General features: G+C 44.3%; 1 protein-coding gene across 1 annotated transcript in view; it reads left to right on the forward strand.

The window, feature by feature from the left end:
• LOC137419668 (uncharacterized) overlaps positions 1 to 18,017 on the forward strand; it is a 160,789-nt gene that overhangs the window by 38,163 nt on the left and 104,609 nt on the right. The window contains 1 exon segment of the mRNA XM_078785316.1: positions 12,861 to 13,955. Coding sequence (XP_078641442.1) covers positions 12,861 to 13,955 — 1,095 coding nt within the window.

Here is an 18,017-nt window from a genome sequence, read left to right on the forward strand (position 1 = left end):
CTCCTCACGATCACGATGAACATGTCGGAACACGACTGTTCATGATGAATCTTCCTTGCGCAAGAGCAACAGCGACCGTTCGCAATGGGACACAGAACGAGAAGAAAATTCCGCTGTTCTAATTAATTTTTACTTGAGGTTCTGACGTCATCCCATAACGTCTCCATGTCCACTCCTATCAGCGAGTCCCATCTTACCAGTCGTTTTGCCAATCGATTCCGTGACAAATCACTGCTCTTGGAGGTGTGGTTCTGCAGCCCTGCCTGACTGAGGTGGTGATGTAGCGGCTGTGTGATTAATTACCCATCATCCCCAGAGAATTAACAAACCCCACCGCTCTCATGGGGACGAAGATACAAGCTCTTCCACAACATACGGTCCACACAAATTTTCGACTTAACTCATGTGGTTCTTCTTCTTCGCGACAGTCGTAGCACACTCACCGACACACTCCACCTGGCTCGAAGGTCATCATTGTCCACCCCTCACAACCATAACAATATGAAATGCATTTTGTGACATTTTGAGATAATAAATCTATTTCTTAACCTTGTACACAAACATATTTCCGGGGAGCTTCTACGATGATGTGTTGTCAGTCCATAAACACTTGCAACTTCTTCTCCGAAACCGCTGATGGGATTGTGACCAAACTTGGCACAAATTATATTTGGTATGTTGCAACTCAAGTTTGTTCATGGCATTAAAAAGCAAAATGGGCCCGGAGGGGTCCATTGGGGGGTTGGCCGAGTTGTTAGAAACTACACATACAATTCCGATGAAACTTGACCACAACATTCCATTCATCACCCGTGATGTACGAACGTTTGTTCCCAGCATTTAGAAAATCGGAGGCAAAGGAGGTGTATGGGAGGGGGGGGTGGGGGGGGGGGGGAGGAAGGTTAGCCCCCAAATAGAGATTTTCCTTTTTCTCAGAAACTACACACACAATTTCGATGAAACTTGACCTCAACCTTCATCACACGTGATATACTAAAGTTTTGGACATCACAGGATGCACCTTTGATCAATCAAAATACGGTCAATGGCGAAACTAAAATTCCAAATCCGCGAATGCCACAGGTGGAAACCCACTCTTCATTTCCTAATTTTCCTTTGAACACAATCGGTCCATATTTCCATTCTAAACAGCATCATTCCAATCAGAAATTAATACAACTTTTTTCTTCAGGTAAATTTTACGAACACTCGTGGAGGCCCCGGTTGAGAATAGCCAGCGTTCGCGTTTATCATCCACCTCGAGCGAAGCACCAAAAAACAACAACAACACGTTATTTATTTATTTTTAATCTCGGCGCGTGTTCTTGGACGATAATGGATTCTACGAGCGCTCGGAGCGGTCTCGGTCTTGTCCCGACCTGGCTAAAGATCCAGGGTCTATCGGAGGAGTCTCTCAGAGCTGCCATCACTGGTCTGGGGATCGAGATCTTCGGAGCTCTCTGTGCCCGAGCCGAGCCCGCTCCGGTGAGGCATCGACTGTGTTCTTTAGCCGCACGGAAGTTCACCTTCACCATGTACGTCGGGCTATGTCGGCACATGGAGTCATGCCGTGCAGGGCGACGATCGGAACGGACCTTCGTTCTCGGATGTGGTGACGAGACCGGAGGACTTGATGGAGTCCTGCAGATCAAGATGGAGGATTCGGCTGAAAACGAGGCAAACAACCCGGGGAATGGTGAGTCATGGGAACTGCGGAAGTTCATGATAAATATTATATCTCCACCGATGATGTCGCTGAAGCCATTTTGTATTCGTGTTGTCCGTCTGTCCGTCCGTGATCGGTTTTCGTTTCCGCGATAACCTGAGAACGACTGAAGGGATTCAAATCAAACTTGGTAATGGTATGTATAATGATGTAATAACGTATCGGTCGACGTCACGATATCGAAGTGCACTGTTCTAGTTTACTCTTTTGTGATGTAATTGAGTTGATGAGAAGGACACGTCGAAGAGCACAAACTTCCGCCAGGATGAACAGTTTAAGTTTTGTCTCCATTGATTGGCCGGATCTGGATTCGGACCTGAACCTAAATATAACCGGCTTGTTCTTGTCACCTACCCAACTGTAAGATCTACTGCTTTATTCGTTAGGCCACAGCTGTGAAATGCTCTCGCGACATCTTAATATTGTTGCTGATCTCGGGTTCATCGACATACTAAGGGGGGGGGTTAAGCCCTGCTCCCCCTCGAACTCCGAGTCCACGAGGCCGCCAACCACACTACACTCGTGGTGGACGGATTGCTAAGCAATTCCAGCCGCTGAGCCCACAGCTACGCGCGGAAGGGTTAACAGTCACGACCTGAGTACCTTCGACACACGCCTGAGTACCTGAGTACCTACCTGAGTACCTTTTTTAAAAAAGAATAAACGTTTAAAAAGCCACTTCCATGCAGTGGCTGAACAGAGTGAACGGAAACTTCACACATATGTTCCCCATGCCTTGGGGATACCATAGTGTTCTTGAATAATTTATAGGTTGCCTGGTTTGGTAGCCATATTGGATTGAACGAAAATCTTTTCAAAATTATATCTCTTGATTCTATCTCGCTTCATTGATCGCTTCATTGAAGCATCATTGAAATTCTATCTCGCTTCATTGATCAATGTGAAACTTCAAAGTAAAGGCGTAGTCGTCAAGCAGAATATGCGTTTAAAATTTCAACATGATTGGTTGTACGGTTTGGCAGCCAAAGTTGTTTTTTTTTTTTTTTTTTTTTTTTTTTTTTTTTTTTTTTTTTTTTTTTTTTTTTTTTTGGTATACTGAATCGAGGCTCGTGAAAGAGCTAACATTTACTTCACAAACAAATCAACCAGACAAATAAAATATATAAAAAGAGGGAGCGGAAGACAAGATGGGGAGAGAAGGGGAAGCACACAAACACAACATTTGAGAGCAGGGAGATGTGTGGAAGGGAGAGGGCTTGGGGGGAGGACGTGTGGGATTGGGGGTGGGGGGTGGGAGAAGTATAAAACACAAAGACGCCAAGGACTTCCAGGACAGAAGTTGGTATTTCAAAAAAGTGGAATTGGGGTGAAATTAGCAGGGGTAGAAAAGATCAAGGTTTTGGATGGGGGAAGATAAGAGATGGTGGTGAACAGCTGTTTTAAAGACCTGGAGGGTGGAGTGGGATTGAAGAGAGTGAGGGAGTTTGTTCCAGAGGCGGGAGAAAAGAAGAATGAAGGAGTGAAGGTGAGCAGAGAGTCTTGATTTTGGCAGTTTAACAATGAGAGGGATGCAGGCAGATCTTGTGCGACCTGTAGGAATATTTGCGGGACAGAGCACAGAGAGAGCTGGGGGGGGGGGGGGGCAGGGCAAGAGAGGAGTCGGTAGAAGACGGAAAGACCACCAACCTGCCTGCGGTGAGTGAGTGAGAGGCCCTTGGAGTTAGCTTCATCGCGGGAGATTCCAATGATTCTGAATGCTTTGGTTTCAACAGCGTGAAGACGAGCTAGGTGTGAGGCAGGAGCACCAGCCCAGAGGGGAGAGCAGTATTCCATTGAGCTGTGGATGAAAGCTTTGTATGTGGTGAGGAGCTCACGTGTGCCAAGGAAGGACTTCGCACGACGGAGGATGCCCAGTCGGCGACTGGCTTTGGAGGCCAGATTTGAAATGTGGTTTTCCCAGGAAAGATCATGGCAGATAGTGAGACCCAAAAGCTTGAGTGACAGAACTTCTTGGAGAGGATTATTCAGAAAGTGGATGGGAGGGTTGTCCAGTCGGTCTTTTCGGAGAGACATCGTAAGAGTGTGAGATTTGTCAGGATTGAAAGACATGTTCCACTTGTTTATCCAGTCTGTGATTTTGTCCAGGTCTGCAGAGAGTGAGGAGGCTGCAGACTGCCGATCTGAGGGATGAAGAATTGAGCGACAGAGAGTAGAGTCATCAGCAAAGAGATACAGAGGATTTTCAAGAGAGTCAGAGAGATCATTGATGAAGACCAGTAAAAGCACAGGGCCCAGAACACTGCCTTGTGGAACTCCAGCCTGAACAGGAAGAATAGATGAGAGAAACCAATTCAGGGCCACACGTTGACTATGACTAGAGAGGAAGTCCACCAGCCATGCGTGGAGATTTCCATGGATACCAAAAGAGGAGTGTTTGGTGAGCAGAGCGGGGTGCCAGACCGTATCGAAGGCACGTGATATGTCAAGGGAGACTGCTCTAATTTCCTGTTTGGCATTGAGGACCTCCATCCATTGTTGAGAAAGCAGAAGCAGCAAGTACAGAGTAGAGTGTCCAAGTCTGAAACCAAATTGATGATCAGAGATCAAGCCATTGGAGAAGAGGAAAGATTTCATATCTGAAGCAATGATGGATTCCATGACTTTGCTGATAATTGGGAGAAGGCTGATTGGTCTGTATTTGCTGGGATCTGTTTTTGCACCTTTTTGTGCAAAGTGGTGATGTTGGCAGATTTCCAAGCAGATGGAAGATGACCTTGAGCAGAAGAGAGGGTGAAGAGAACAGAGAGAGGGAGTGAAAGAGCGGAAGAACAGGATTTTAGGACCCGTGGGCTGATGCAGTCAGGTCCAGTTGCAGAATCCGAGTCGAGGGTTGACAGAAACTTTTCCACCTTGTCAGGAGGAAAGGACACAGAGTCCAGGAGCAGCTGGGTACGGTGGGTACAGAGAGGGATGGGTTTGGGACACAAGATTTAGAGGCAAACACAGAGTTGAGGCATTCAGCTTTTTCACGTGCGGAGTCAGCCGTGTGGCCATTTGAGGTGAGGGAGGGGATGGAGGGGGAACAAACACCAGAAACAGATTTGACCAGACGCCACCAGGATTTGGAAGAGGGAGACAGATAAGAGAGTTCGGTCCTGAGAACGGAGAGATATTGTTTCCTGGCTCTCCTAAGGGTGGACACACACTTGTTTCAGGCTTTGTGAAAGGAAAAGAGATTTCCTTCCGTTGGATTTGCTTTCCAGGAGACGAAAGCAAGTTGTTTCTGGGCAATAGCCTCACCACAAGATTCCGTGTACCATGGACGGGAGGAAGGGTATGACAACTGAAGACAAAATGGGATAAATCTGTGCATGAGAGAGAGCAATTTACTTTGGAAGAATTCCCAGGATGAGTTGATGTCAGAGGCGGTAGAGATGCGAGACCAGTCCAGATGATTGATGGCTGCTTGAAGACCGTGCCAGTTGGCCTGAGTGAAATGCCAGACCAGAAATGCCAGGTTGAAGAAGAAGAAACCACATTATCTTTCCAGCCATGTGACTTTTCAATGTATCTTTAATTTTGTACTGTTTGAAGTCAGTGGCATCCTGTCTATTAATTTGAAGTCTATTAATTATATTCATAGACTTCAAATTATTAATTTGAAGTCTATTAATTATGTACTATCAGACACTACCTTTGACACTTTGGACTGCAGAGTCCAAAGACCCTTAACACCACCAACATCCCAAAATACTCTGCTGAAGACACTTTAATACCGTGAAGAACCAGAGGACCCTGATGACCCAAAAGACCTCGAGGACTCAAAATACCCAGAGGACCCAAAGACCCTGAGGACCCCTCATAAAAAAAATAAAAAATATATGAAAATACAATACTGAATTAGGTGTTAAAAAGAGGACGTCATATGCTATGCATGTCCGATGAAAATGACGTTTTAACAAAGTTGGGTTACATCAAAGCGGGATGGCGTGTGGGACCCAATCACTGCCAGCAGTTATAAAGTGGCAGTTCCAGTTATTTTTTGTGGGAGGGGGGGGGGGGGGGGTATAAAACACTTCTCTACACAGACGAAGCAATGGGGTCGGCGGTCATTTAATATCAGCTTTCACATCTGTACAAAGGCTTCAGCACCATAGAATGTTTAAAAGTAAATAATTGAATCCTTTTTTTTTTTTAAAGGAAAAAATTCTGATAGGTTTTTGCCTAAAACACTCCCCAGCACTCAATGTTGAACCTTTGAAGGTTTGAAGAAGATCTGTTCAGCCATCTGAGAAAATGGCGACACGCACACACAACACACCAAAACGCACACAAGATCGCGGCGAGGGGGATATCGTGCTGCCTCCCTCTCACCTGGGATGGAAAGTACTGAGGGCAGTGTAAAATTCATCTGTTTTGAAGGCAGTGAAGACCGAACTAAAACGGCAGTTTCAATGGGACAAGATGCGCACGAGGCTCCCGCTATCACGCCATTCAGCATGCATTTGTGACGTGGCCTGGCCCTGCAGTTTGGAGGGGATTGTGGGCCCCGTGCTCCCAGGAGAGAAGGCGTGAGCATTTGCGAACTCACTTTTGCAATGTTATGCCTTTTGAGCTTGAGAGAGACTGAGTTTTGTCGTGATTGAGATCCCCAACTCAGCTGTTTATTCAACAACATGACTGAATGAATCGAGATCTAACCCGGTTATTGGATCTCGGACCGAATGCAATGGCTTTGATGTGAGTGAGAACCAAACCGGGGAGGCAGCTTTGATGTGAGTGAGAACCAAACCGTGGAGGCAGCTTTGATGTGGCAAAGGGAACCACACCAGGGAGGCAGCTTTGATGTGAGTGAGAACCAAACCGGGGAGGCAGCTTTGATGTGAGTGAGAACCAAACCGGGGAGGCAGCTTTGATGTGGAAAAGGGAACCAAACCGGGGAGGCAGCTTTGATGTGAGTGAGAACCAAACCGTGGAGGCAGCTTTGATGTGGCAAAGGGAACCAAACTGGGGAGGCAGCTTTGATGTGGCAAAGGGAACCAAACCGGGGAGGCAGCTTTGATGTGGAAAAGAGAACCAAACCGGGGAGGCAGCTTTGATGTGGAAAAGAGAACCAAACCGGGGAGGCAGCTTTGATGTGTGAGAAACAAACCGGGGAGGCAGCTTTGATGTGGAAAAGGGAACCAAACCGGGGAGGCAGCTTTGATGTGAGTGAGAACCAAACCGGGGAGGCAGCTTTGATTTGGAAAAGGGAACCAAATCGGGGAGGCAGCTTTGATGTGGAAAAGGGAACCAAACCGGGGAGGCAGCTTTGATGTGGAAAAGAGAACCAAACCGGGGAGGCAGCTTTGATGTGGCAAAGGGAACCAAACCGGGGAGGCAGCTTTGATGTGGAAAAGAGAACCAAACCGGGGAGGCAGCTTTGATGTGTGAGAAACAAACCGGGGAGGCAGCTTTGATGTGGAAAAGGGAACCAAACCGGGGAGGCAGCTTTGATGTGGCAAAGGGAACCAAACTGGGGAGGCAGCTTTGATGTGTGAGAACCAAACCGGGGAGGCAGCTTGGATATGGCAAAGGGAACAAAACCAGCGAGGCAGCTTTGATGTGGCAAAGGAAACAAGGAGGCAGCTTTGATGTGGCAAAGGGAACAAAACCGGGGAGGCAGCTTTGATGTGAGTGAGAACCAAACCAGGGAGGCAGCTTTGACGTGGCAAAGGAAACAAGGAGGCAGCTTTGATGTGGCAAAGGAAACAAGGAGGCAGCTTTGATGTGGCAAAGGGAACAAAACCGGGGAGGCAGCTTTGATGTGAGTGAGAACCAAACCAGGGAGGCAGCTTTGACGTGGCAAAGGGAACCAAACCGGGGAGGCAGCTTTGATGTGAGTGAGAACCAAACCAGGGAGGCAGCTTTGACGTGGCAAAGGGAACCAAACCGGGGAGGCAGCTTTGATGTGGCAAAGGGAACCAAACTGGGGAGGCAGCTTTGATGTGAGTGAGAACCAAACCAGGGAGGCGGCTTTGATGTGGCAAAGGGAACAAAACCGGGGAGGCAGCTTTGATGTGAGTGAGAACCAAACCAGGGAGGCAGCTTTCACGTGGCAAAGGGAACCAAACCGGGGAGGCAGCTTTGATGTGGAAAAGGGAACCAAACCGGGGAGGCAGCTTTGATGTGGCAAAGGGAACCAAACTGGGGAGGCAGCTTTGATGTGAGTGAGAACCAAACCAGGGAGGCAGCTTTGATGTGGCAAAGGGAACAAAACCGGGGAGGCAGCTTTGATGTGGCAAAGGGAACCAAACCGGGGAGGCAGCTTTGATGTGAGTGAGAACCAAACCAGGGAGGCAGCTTTGACGTGGCAAAGGGAACCAAACCGGGGAGGCAGCTTTGATGTGGAAAAGGGAACCAAACCGGGGAGGCAGCTTTGATGTGAGTGAGAACCAAACCAGGGAGGCAGCTTTGATGTGGCAAAGGGAACAAAACCAGGGAGGCAGCTTTGATGTGGCAAAGGGAACAAACCCAGGGAGGCAGCTTTGATGTGGCAAAGGGAACCAAACTGGGGAGGCAGCTTTAACGTGGCAAAGGGAACCAAACCAAGGAGGCAGCTTTGATGTGGCAAAGGGAACCAAACCAAGGAGGCAGCTTTGATGTGGCAAAGGGAACCAAACTGGGGAGGCAGCTTTAACGTGGCAAAGGGAACCAAACCAAGGATGCAGCTTTGACGTGGAAAAGGGAATCAAACCGGGGAGGCAGCTTTGATGTGAGTGAGAACCAAACCGGGGAGGCAGCTTTGATGTGGCAAAGGGAACAAAACCAGGGAGGCAGCTTTGATGTGGCAAAGGGAACAAACCCAGGGAGGCAGCTTTGATGTGGCAAAGGGAACAAAACCGGGGAGGCAGCTTTGATGTGAGTGAGAACCAAACCAGGGAGGCAGCTTTGACGTGGCAAAGGGAACCAAACCGGGGAGGCAGCTTTGATGTGGCAAAGGGAACCAAACCAGGGAGGCAGCTTTGATGTGGCAAAGGGAACAAAACCGGGGAGGCAGCTTTGATGTGGCAAAGGGAACCAAACCGGGGAGGCAGCTTTGATGTGAGTGAGAACCAAACCGGGGAGGCAGCTTTAACGTGGCAAAGGGAACCAAACCAAGGAGGCAGCTTTGATGTGGCAAAGGGAACCAAACCAAGGAGGCAGCTTTGATGTGGTAAAGGGAACCAAACCAAGGATGCAGCTTTGACGTGGAAAAGGGAACCAAACCGGGGAGGCAGCTTTGATGTGAGTGAGAACCAAACCGGGGAGGCAGCTTTGATGTGAGTGAGAACCAAACCGGGGAGGCAGCTTTGATGTGAGTGAGAACCAAACCGTGGAGGCAGCTTTGATGTGGCAAAGGGAACCAAACCAAGGAGGCAGCTTTGATGTGGCAAAGGGCTGCTCTCATTGCGCCTGGAGTTGAGCCAGTCGATATGCACATGGGACATACTTATTTATTTTCTTTCTCATCTTGGCAATATCTCAGGCACCTTTTGAGCTTGGAATCTGATATTTGGAAACAATAATGACCCAGTGATTTGGCTATGAAAGCCTTTTTGATTTATTGATTTATAAATTCATCGATGAATTATTTAATTTTTCTATTAATTACTTAACTTTGAAAAAGTTTACAGATTCGTATTAAACAGTGGTGGTTTAGGTATATTTATTAGCCAATTGATAAAGAAATTAATCATTTTATTATTATCCATTTTAATTATACAATTGATAAATCCATTATTGTACACCGCTCCGTCCCAATTCGGTCTCCATTTGCCGGGCGCCAAAGGTGCCCCAGAAATGTCGTGTGCTGGAGGATATGTTGTTGTTTTTATTTGACATGGGGGCGGTGTGCTTTGAATGTTGGTCTACTTGTTTGTGTTTTCTTTCTGTTTGTTTTGACTAATTGACGTATCATAAAAAACAAAGGATTCCGAAGAAGAAAAAAAAGTGAGGCTGTCAATGTTATTTGACTATGTTTGTCAATTAATCATGTTGGTCTGTCTCGTTTGTTGGTGGGTACGTTTGTTTGTATGTATGTATGCTTGTTTGTTTGTCTGTGAATGCGACAATTCATCAATGCTTTCAGCTATCTTCATAACACTTCACCAGAAGATGCCGAAGGAAAAAATTGAGGCTGTCATTATTTGACTATATATATTGTTACGGAACCCAATGTCGGCCTATGGTTCCCCTTTGAGGGGGGATTAGTCCCCTCGATTATTGCTGACCGACGTGGTCCCTGAAGCTGTGAAAAGGCCGGTGAGCAGCTTCGTTCATGACTACGGATTGGGATGTTGATTTGCCAAGCGGATGGCAGCCGCGGCCCGAACCGTTAACAAGACTAACCCGATCCTGAAACGTTGGCCAAATCATGCCACAGATATTCAATGAGGGAAAAGACAAAGACGACACGGATGTGAAGAAGAGGAAGACGAAGGCAAAAAGGTTTGAAATACGAATATGATTTATTACTATTTACAGGACCAAAAGAAACCAGGGAAGAAGGAAGGATAATAAAATAATGCAGAAAGAGGGACGGACCAGAAGGACACAGTGAAAATTCTAGCTTATCTATTAGTCTTAATTAATACCCAGGACAGAACAAACAAAAGGCAGACTCACACGAATGGGGAAATGAAGGCAGGAACGGATCGCTGGAGGTGGATGGCTTGGCGGGAGAGGAAGGTTCAGTGGGGATCGGTCGGGCTGGAAGCGGACAGCCGCCGTCAATATTCGAGCTGCGATCGCCAAACCGCCACGGTTCCAAACTGCGCGGCGAAGCTCCTCCTGTGCACTGTGTGCTCTCCAAAGCTGCTCCTTAGAACTCAGAACTTTGACACAACCACCTTTGACTCTGGTGGACTCTTCTGCTTAACTGGCGCAACTCTCCGTGGGGATCCCTTCCTCTCTCTCCGTCTCTGGCGCAACTCTTTCTTGGAACCTCTTAGTGCTCAGAACCCAGAACTCATAACTCATCATTATGGCTTCCACGCACGCTTATATAACGCGCTTTTAGATCTGCGCCACGCCCGTGATGGTATTTCCCCAGCCCTGGTTGGCTGGTCAGGGCTCGCTGGCTCCACCCTTTTGATGACGATGGGCGGGCCACACCCTGGATTCGGCGGCTCCTCCCCCTTCTTCTCCGAGCCCACCTCGTGGCTAATGGAGCGGTGAAAACCGCCCAGCAGCTGCGGCGAATGCAGTTGGCAATCGAGGCTTTGGGAATGGGGCTTTGGGAATAAAAGTGGATCTATCTATTTGAATTCGGTGCAATGGAGTGTCAATTAATGGAAGACAAAGCCTTAGCCTAATACACAGAATAAGGAAATAACTACCAACAAGCAGGGAATCTATGATTGGCTAAACGTGATTGTATATGACCTAACTACGGGACGCACTTTGACCTTTATACACAACTGGAGGACGGAGGGTGATATTTTACAATGTACTTATACCATAAAAAAAACACAATCCTCATATCCACAACAATATATATGTCAATAAATTGATTGATTACTTAATGGTTATCGATGTTTTAATTGATGTATGATTTAGCAACGGATCGTGCAGCCTGGAAAGCAGCCATGAGGTGAATCACGGATTACACATGAAAGCATGGAAACGGCCGTAAAATGATTATGATGATGATGATGATGATGATGATGATGATTATGATGATGTATTTAGTACTTATTTATTTTCTTTCTCATCTGGGCAATATCTCAGTTACATTTTGAGCTTGGAAGCTGATATTTGGACACGGCAGTGAATACGTAATTTGGCTGCAAAGGGTATTTTTAGCTGTGACGAGCAGCTCTATGAGAGGACCGCATTGTTGTTCTTGTTGTTGGGGTGCCTTTTTGAATAGCGCATGTGCATACACTCGTACTTCCCCTACCGACTACGCCCGTTTCAAAAAAAATCCCACGGCCACCCAGAATTAACATCAATAAATAACATTAATGAATTAACATTAACATTAACAGAAATAACATTCACGTCTATACATTATATGTAATCAGTTGATGAAGCATGTTGCGTCGCAAAACAAAGGACAAGACCAGAACTGAAAGACAAAAAGACGCTGGTGCAATGTGCAGGCATATAATTTATTGACTGGTCGAATTTGGTAGTGCATATTGCAATGGATATCCTCATGATTCTACAGGTCGCAGCTGGTGACCACACTGTGGTCATTTTTCTCTTGTTAATTTATTGATTCATCAATCAATCGATTGTTAAACTTTTCAATTAATTACTTTTCTAAATATTTCCAGATTCGGATGAAACAGTGGTGGTTTAGGTATGCTCTTAGCTGGTTGATTAAGAAATTAATTATTTTACGGTTGTTGTTTATTTATTTTAATGACGCAATTAATCAATCACTGTCCACTGCTCCCTCCATGTGCTGCACGGTGGCATCGCCAGGCGCCCAATGCACCCCCGCAATGTCGCACGCTGCAGGATATGTTATTTATTTGGAGTGGGAGTGATGTACTGTGAATATTGCTCTACTTGTGCTGTATATTATATCCACACATATTATACGTGACACATGCGAAACATTACACACACACACACACACACACACACACACACACACACACACACACACACACACACACACACACACACACACACAGTCACACACACACACACACACACACACACACAATGTTCCATGAACTCGTTTTTTGTGTTTGTTTCATTGCAAAAGTAAATTATTGACACTGTTGGTAAATTGTTTTTCCAGATAAACATTTGGGAAAATTTCCCCCGTTGGTCGACACAGAAGTTTCTCTCAGTCATCGCATGACATGGACTTTTTGGCAGGATGTTGATAAATTTAACAGGGAGTCTAAAAGCAGCAGCAACAACAACAATGGTGACAGGTGTATAACGGTCCTGCAACATCAGATCCAAAGAAGTGAGAAGCCACGCAGGTTTTCTCTTTCCAACAAAGACTTCACCTCTTCATCATGTTTGAAAGAATGTGTACAAATGCACACAGGTGAGAAGCCACACAGGTGCACTGTGTGTCAAAAGGGATTTACTTACTCTTCATATTTATCTCAACATAAAATGATACACACGAGAGAGAAGCCCGACAAGTGTTCACAACGCACCACGGCCTTTTCTCATTCATCAGGTTTACTTCGACATCCAACAATACACACGGGAGAGAAACCCCACAAGTGTTCACAATGCACCAAGGCATTTAGTCAATCATCAAATTTACTTCGACATCAAAGAATACACGACAAAGAATACACATCAAAGAATAGGGAGAAACCCTACAAGTGTTCTGTGTGCGGCAAGGTGTTTTATCGTACATCACATTTACATGAACATCAAAGATTGCATACGGGAGAGAAGCCCTACAAGTGCTCACAATGCACCATGGCCTTTTCTCATTCATCAGGTTTACTTCGACATCAAAGAATACACACGGGAGAGAAGCCCTACAAGTGTTCACAATGCACCATGGCATTTAGTCAATCATCAAATTTACTTCGACATCAAAGAATACACGACAAAGAATACACATCAAAGAATAGGGAGAAACCCTACAAGTGTTCTGTGTGCGGCAAGGTGTTTTATCGTACATCACATTTACATGAACATCAAAGATTGCATACGGGAGAGAAGCCCTTCAAGTGCTTGGTGTGCAACAAAGCATTTAGACATTCATCACATTTACATGAACATCAAAGATTGCATACGGGAGAGAAGCCCTACAAGTGCTCACAATGCACCATGGCCTTTTCTCATTCATCAGGTTTACTTGGACATCAAAGAATACACACGGGAGAGAAGCCCTACAAGTGTTCACAATGCACTATGGCATTTAGTCAATCATCAAATTTACTTCGACATCAAAGAATACACGACAAAGAATACACATCAAAGAATAGGGTGAAACCCTACAAGTGTTCTGTGTGCGGCAAGGTGTTTTATCGTACATCACATTTACATGAACATCAAAGATTGCATACGGGAGAGAAGCCCTACAAGTGCTTGGTGTGTAACAAAGCATTTAGACATTCATCACATTTGTCTCAACATCAAAGATTGCATACGGGAGAGAAGCCTTACAAGTGCTTGGTGTGTAACAAAGCATTTCGACATTCATCACATTTACATGAACATCAAAGATTGCATACAGGAGAGAAGCCCTACACATGTGCTGTGTGCAGCAAGGCGTTTAGTCGTTCCTCAAATTTATCTCAACATCAAAGAATACATAACTGAACTTGTAAAAATATTTCCAAGGGCATGTGCAAATAGAAGATGCTCCTCATGAAATGGTAACTTCAGTGAATACAGCCCTCATGATTTCAAACAAACAAAATAAATATGAACAAATTCACACAGACAAATGGGAGAACGACAAAATAACAGGAGAATGGAAAAGACATGGACAGATTCTATAAACACAAAGGAGGCTCATTGGATTGGCTGAGAGATCAGCTGAACCGTGATGGAGAATGAGTTAAAATAAACGTCCATTACCATGAGCATGATACCGATGACTTCAAGAAGAAGGTAGGACTGAGTCAGTCAGACAGATGTAGATTCTGCAAGGAAGAAACAAAGTGTGAACCACCTTCTATGGCTATGTAAAACACTCCTCTCAGAACACCTGTACACATGAAGACACAACAATGCATACACGGGCATATCGACAAAAACGTCAATATCCCATTCTCATCAAAAAAACCTACAATGGCACTCGGTAGAGCACTTACCTCTACCAGGCTGAACAGCTTGTTTTGTATCCCATTGAGAGGACGGATCTGGATCCAGACCTGAACCGAAATCTAATTGCTTGTTCTTGTTATCTTAACATCTCATCTTCCCAGTTTTGTCATTTCAGTCATCCACAATTTTTTGAAATATTATGCTATATATCGTTTTCGCCTCCATCTCTCATTGGTGAAGAATCACTTTAAAATTCTCATATCTGGATCCATATTCAGATTCGTGGAAGACGGATGTATCGGCCGGCCAATATTTGGCATTTTGAGGTTATCGGCATCGGCTGATGATGGCGTCGATATGGTTGATATTTTTAAAACACACAAAAAAAAAAAGCTTTCCTTCTCGTGGTGCGAGGAAGCTGGAGCTTCCCCTCGTGTCAATGTGGCTACTGGGGAATGTTCGTGAGAGCTTGCTGGGAGCGCTGGAAATGCCAAATAGGAATTTAGTATGGAAGAAAAGATGTCTGAGACATTCATATTCAGAGCCAAATCTTTCTTCAAACAGCAACCATCTGACCCACTAGTTGTTTTAGGAAGTTTACACGCAGGGTGGAGGACGGGTGAAAATAAAATGAAGTTGACACCAAGACCGGTCCAGTGTAGCTGGTGAGTGGGTCCAGACATCGAAGGGCATCACAAACGTGTTATTGCTCCATCTCGCACGTCTGCAGTCGCTTGTCCCTCTGAGAAATGGCGCCAGTGCTTAATGGCAAGGACGCAAGTTGTACAGCAAGTAATTCCCGATCAAAGCGTAAATCAACACCTGGAACATTACTACTGAGTTAACACGGTTCAAACTTACCCTCCTCCATTCGAAGCGAGAGAGTTTTTAGTGAGGTTTGAGCCATTTGTGAGAAGAGAGCTGACTGGAGAAAGTGCACAGAAACTTTGTTTTCTGCATTTCAACTTGCAGCTCTTAAACTGGGATTACTGAACAAAACTAAACAGAAATGCTGTTGTTAACAAGTGCACTAAAACTTTTACCTTATTGAGGTTTTTAAGAGTTTTAATTATTTGTTTTTGTGTGGACAATTTATATTGTTGATGATAAATTTACTGATTTAAAAGAACAAGATGCCGAGTGCAGACCTACTGAAGAAAATGCTGCTGTTCACACGAGTGCCCAAAAACTTTATTTTCAATTATTCTGCAAAGTCTTTCCCAACTCTTTTGCTTTGGTTTTATACGTTTCTTTTTTTTAAACATGAGTAGCAGACTAACTGGAAAGAAATGCTGCTGTTAACAAGTGCAATGTACTTTTCTGTTTTTGAGTGAATAATACATTGTTAAATACATTTATTTCTCTTAGTTCAACAATTTTGTGTAATTATTTTTTATTATTAAATTATTTAATTGGATGCACAAATCGGCATTTTATCGGTCATGCTCTCTAAAGTCTATCGGTCTATCGGTCATCCCCATGCTCTCTAAAGTTTGGCATCGGCCCTTGAAAAACCCATATAGGTCAATCGCTAATTCAGATCTTCACCATAATCAAGTTAATTCGTCCTTGTCAAACAGCCAAGTTGTCCAACAAATTTCGTCTGAATCCGTCCACAAGTTTTTGAGATATCCTGTTCACAGACGGACAAACACACAGGGGAGAAAACACAACCTCCCCCACGTCCGGTGCCTGAGGTAATTGTGCAATCAAAACCCAAAACGATAATTGAAAACAAGGATGTAATTATCATGTACTCCTTGTCTATCCCATCAAGCGTGAGTGTAGAAGACAAATCATTGCGACCAGATATAGTCAGGTTCACTATGTTTTTTCGTTCAAAATTTTGGTAGATTAGCAAAACTATACATTTTTGGAATATTCAGAGCATGAGGAATCCAAAAATTAATGTTTACATTTGCATAGACACCTTTGCGAAAATGACACTCAGGACAGTGATGAAGATCGGTAAAAGCATATTCCTGAACGGTATAGACCTCGTAGATCCTGTGTATAGGACTTGTAGTTCAATCTGATACTACCTATAACTTCCTATAACAACCTATAACTTCAAAGGACTTGCAATATCATGTATTATGTAATACAGTTATATCACAAACATAAAGACAATGGTTTTCAATTACCTTTGTTTGTTGCTTTTCTATAATCCTGAGCACCATTTTGAGGCCTTTAGTGGATTCCTTGACCCAGAAAATATAGGATTAGCATATTTAATTAAGTCTCTAGGTTGACTAGAAGCCGAGATCGCGCAAAATATGTATTTTATGGCGGCCATTTTCAAAATCCAAAATGGCGGCCATGCAGGTGTCTGTGCAAATGCCAACATTGATTTTCAGATTCTCCATGCTCTGAAGATTCCAAAAATGTACAGGTTTGCTAATCCCAAATTTTTGAAAGAAATTATATTTGTTAACATAGTGAACCTGACTATCTTCATCACTGTCCTGAGTGTCATTTTCGCAAAGGTGTCTACGCAAATGTAAACATTAATTTTTGGATTCCTCATGCTCTGAATATTCCAAAAATGTATAGTTTTGCTCATCTACCAAAATTTTGAACGAAATTATATTTGTTAACATAGTGAACCTGACTAATATAGTTATTCTGATACAAGAAGGACCAGAACGGCCAAACCTACCTTTGCCAAGCTGAACAGTTTACCTTTTGTGGATTAGGACCTGGACTAAAATCTAATCAGTTTGTTATTGTCGTTGAACCAACTCATTCACCAAATGTTATCATGTCGTGGTCTCTCCTCGAAGGAAGGATGACAAGACCTTCATAATTACTGGATTGTTTCTTTCAGAGTCGTACGTTCAGAGAGAAAATGCAATTGGGAGAGAAATCACTCAATGCAGCACTGAATTACCCACGAAATGTTCATCATGCATGGCAGTGGGGGGAAAAAGGCTGAAAAGAATGCAATATCGCCCCACACTTTGCACCATGTCAGGCCACATCACTCGATGATGGAGTCCAGGCTGCAATTCAGGGAAAAATATGTTTACCATTAAAATTCAGTCAAAGACATTACTCCGCTGGCCCAGCTAAACGACATCACAGGATACATTACCCAGCAAGCTTCATTGAGGCTTCACCTCAATGGTGAGGATTTGTTTTTTTTTAATTATCTGGTCCAGATCCAAATTAGAATCTCACAAAAATTGTCAATTTTTACTCGTCACATGAACCAACCTGTCCACCAAGTTTTTTTTTTTTTGTTTTTTTTTTTGTTTTTTTTTGTCCTAATCCTTCTATAACCTTTTGAGATATTGTGCTGCATATCGTTTTTGGCTATATTTCTCAATGGCAAATCATCACTTGAAAAATCAGTATCCGGATCCTGATCTTCATCAAAATCTGATCATTTGGTGCTTGTCACATACACAAGCTCTCCACCAAATGTTGTCCAAATCAGTCCACAACTTTGAGATATCCTGTTCACAAACAGACAGACAGGGGTGAACATACAATGTCCGCCTGCCTTCGGTGGTGGATGTAAAAATACGGCATAGATAATTGAGGTGTTAGTACTCGGCCACTTTGTAATAATGCCAAAATCAGGAAAAAGACCAAATAACAG

This window comes from Myxine glutinosa, chromosome 1, assembly GCF_964187855.1.
Source record: "Myxine glutinosa chromosome 1, kmMyxGlut1.1, whole genome shotgun sequence".
Taxonomy (NCBI): domain Eukaryota; kingdom Metazoa; phylum Chordata; class Myxini; order Myxiniformes; family Myxinidae; genus Myxine; species Myxine glutinosa.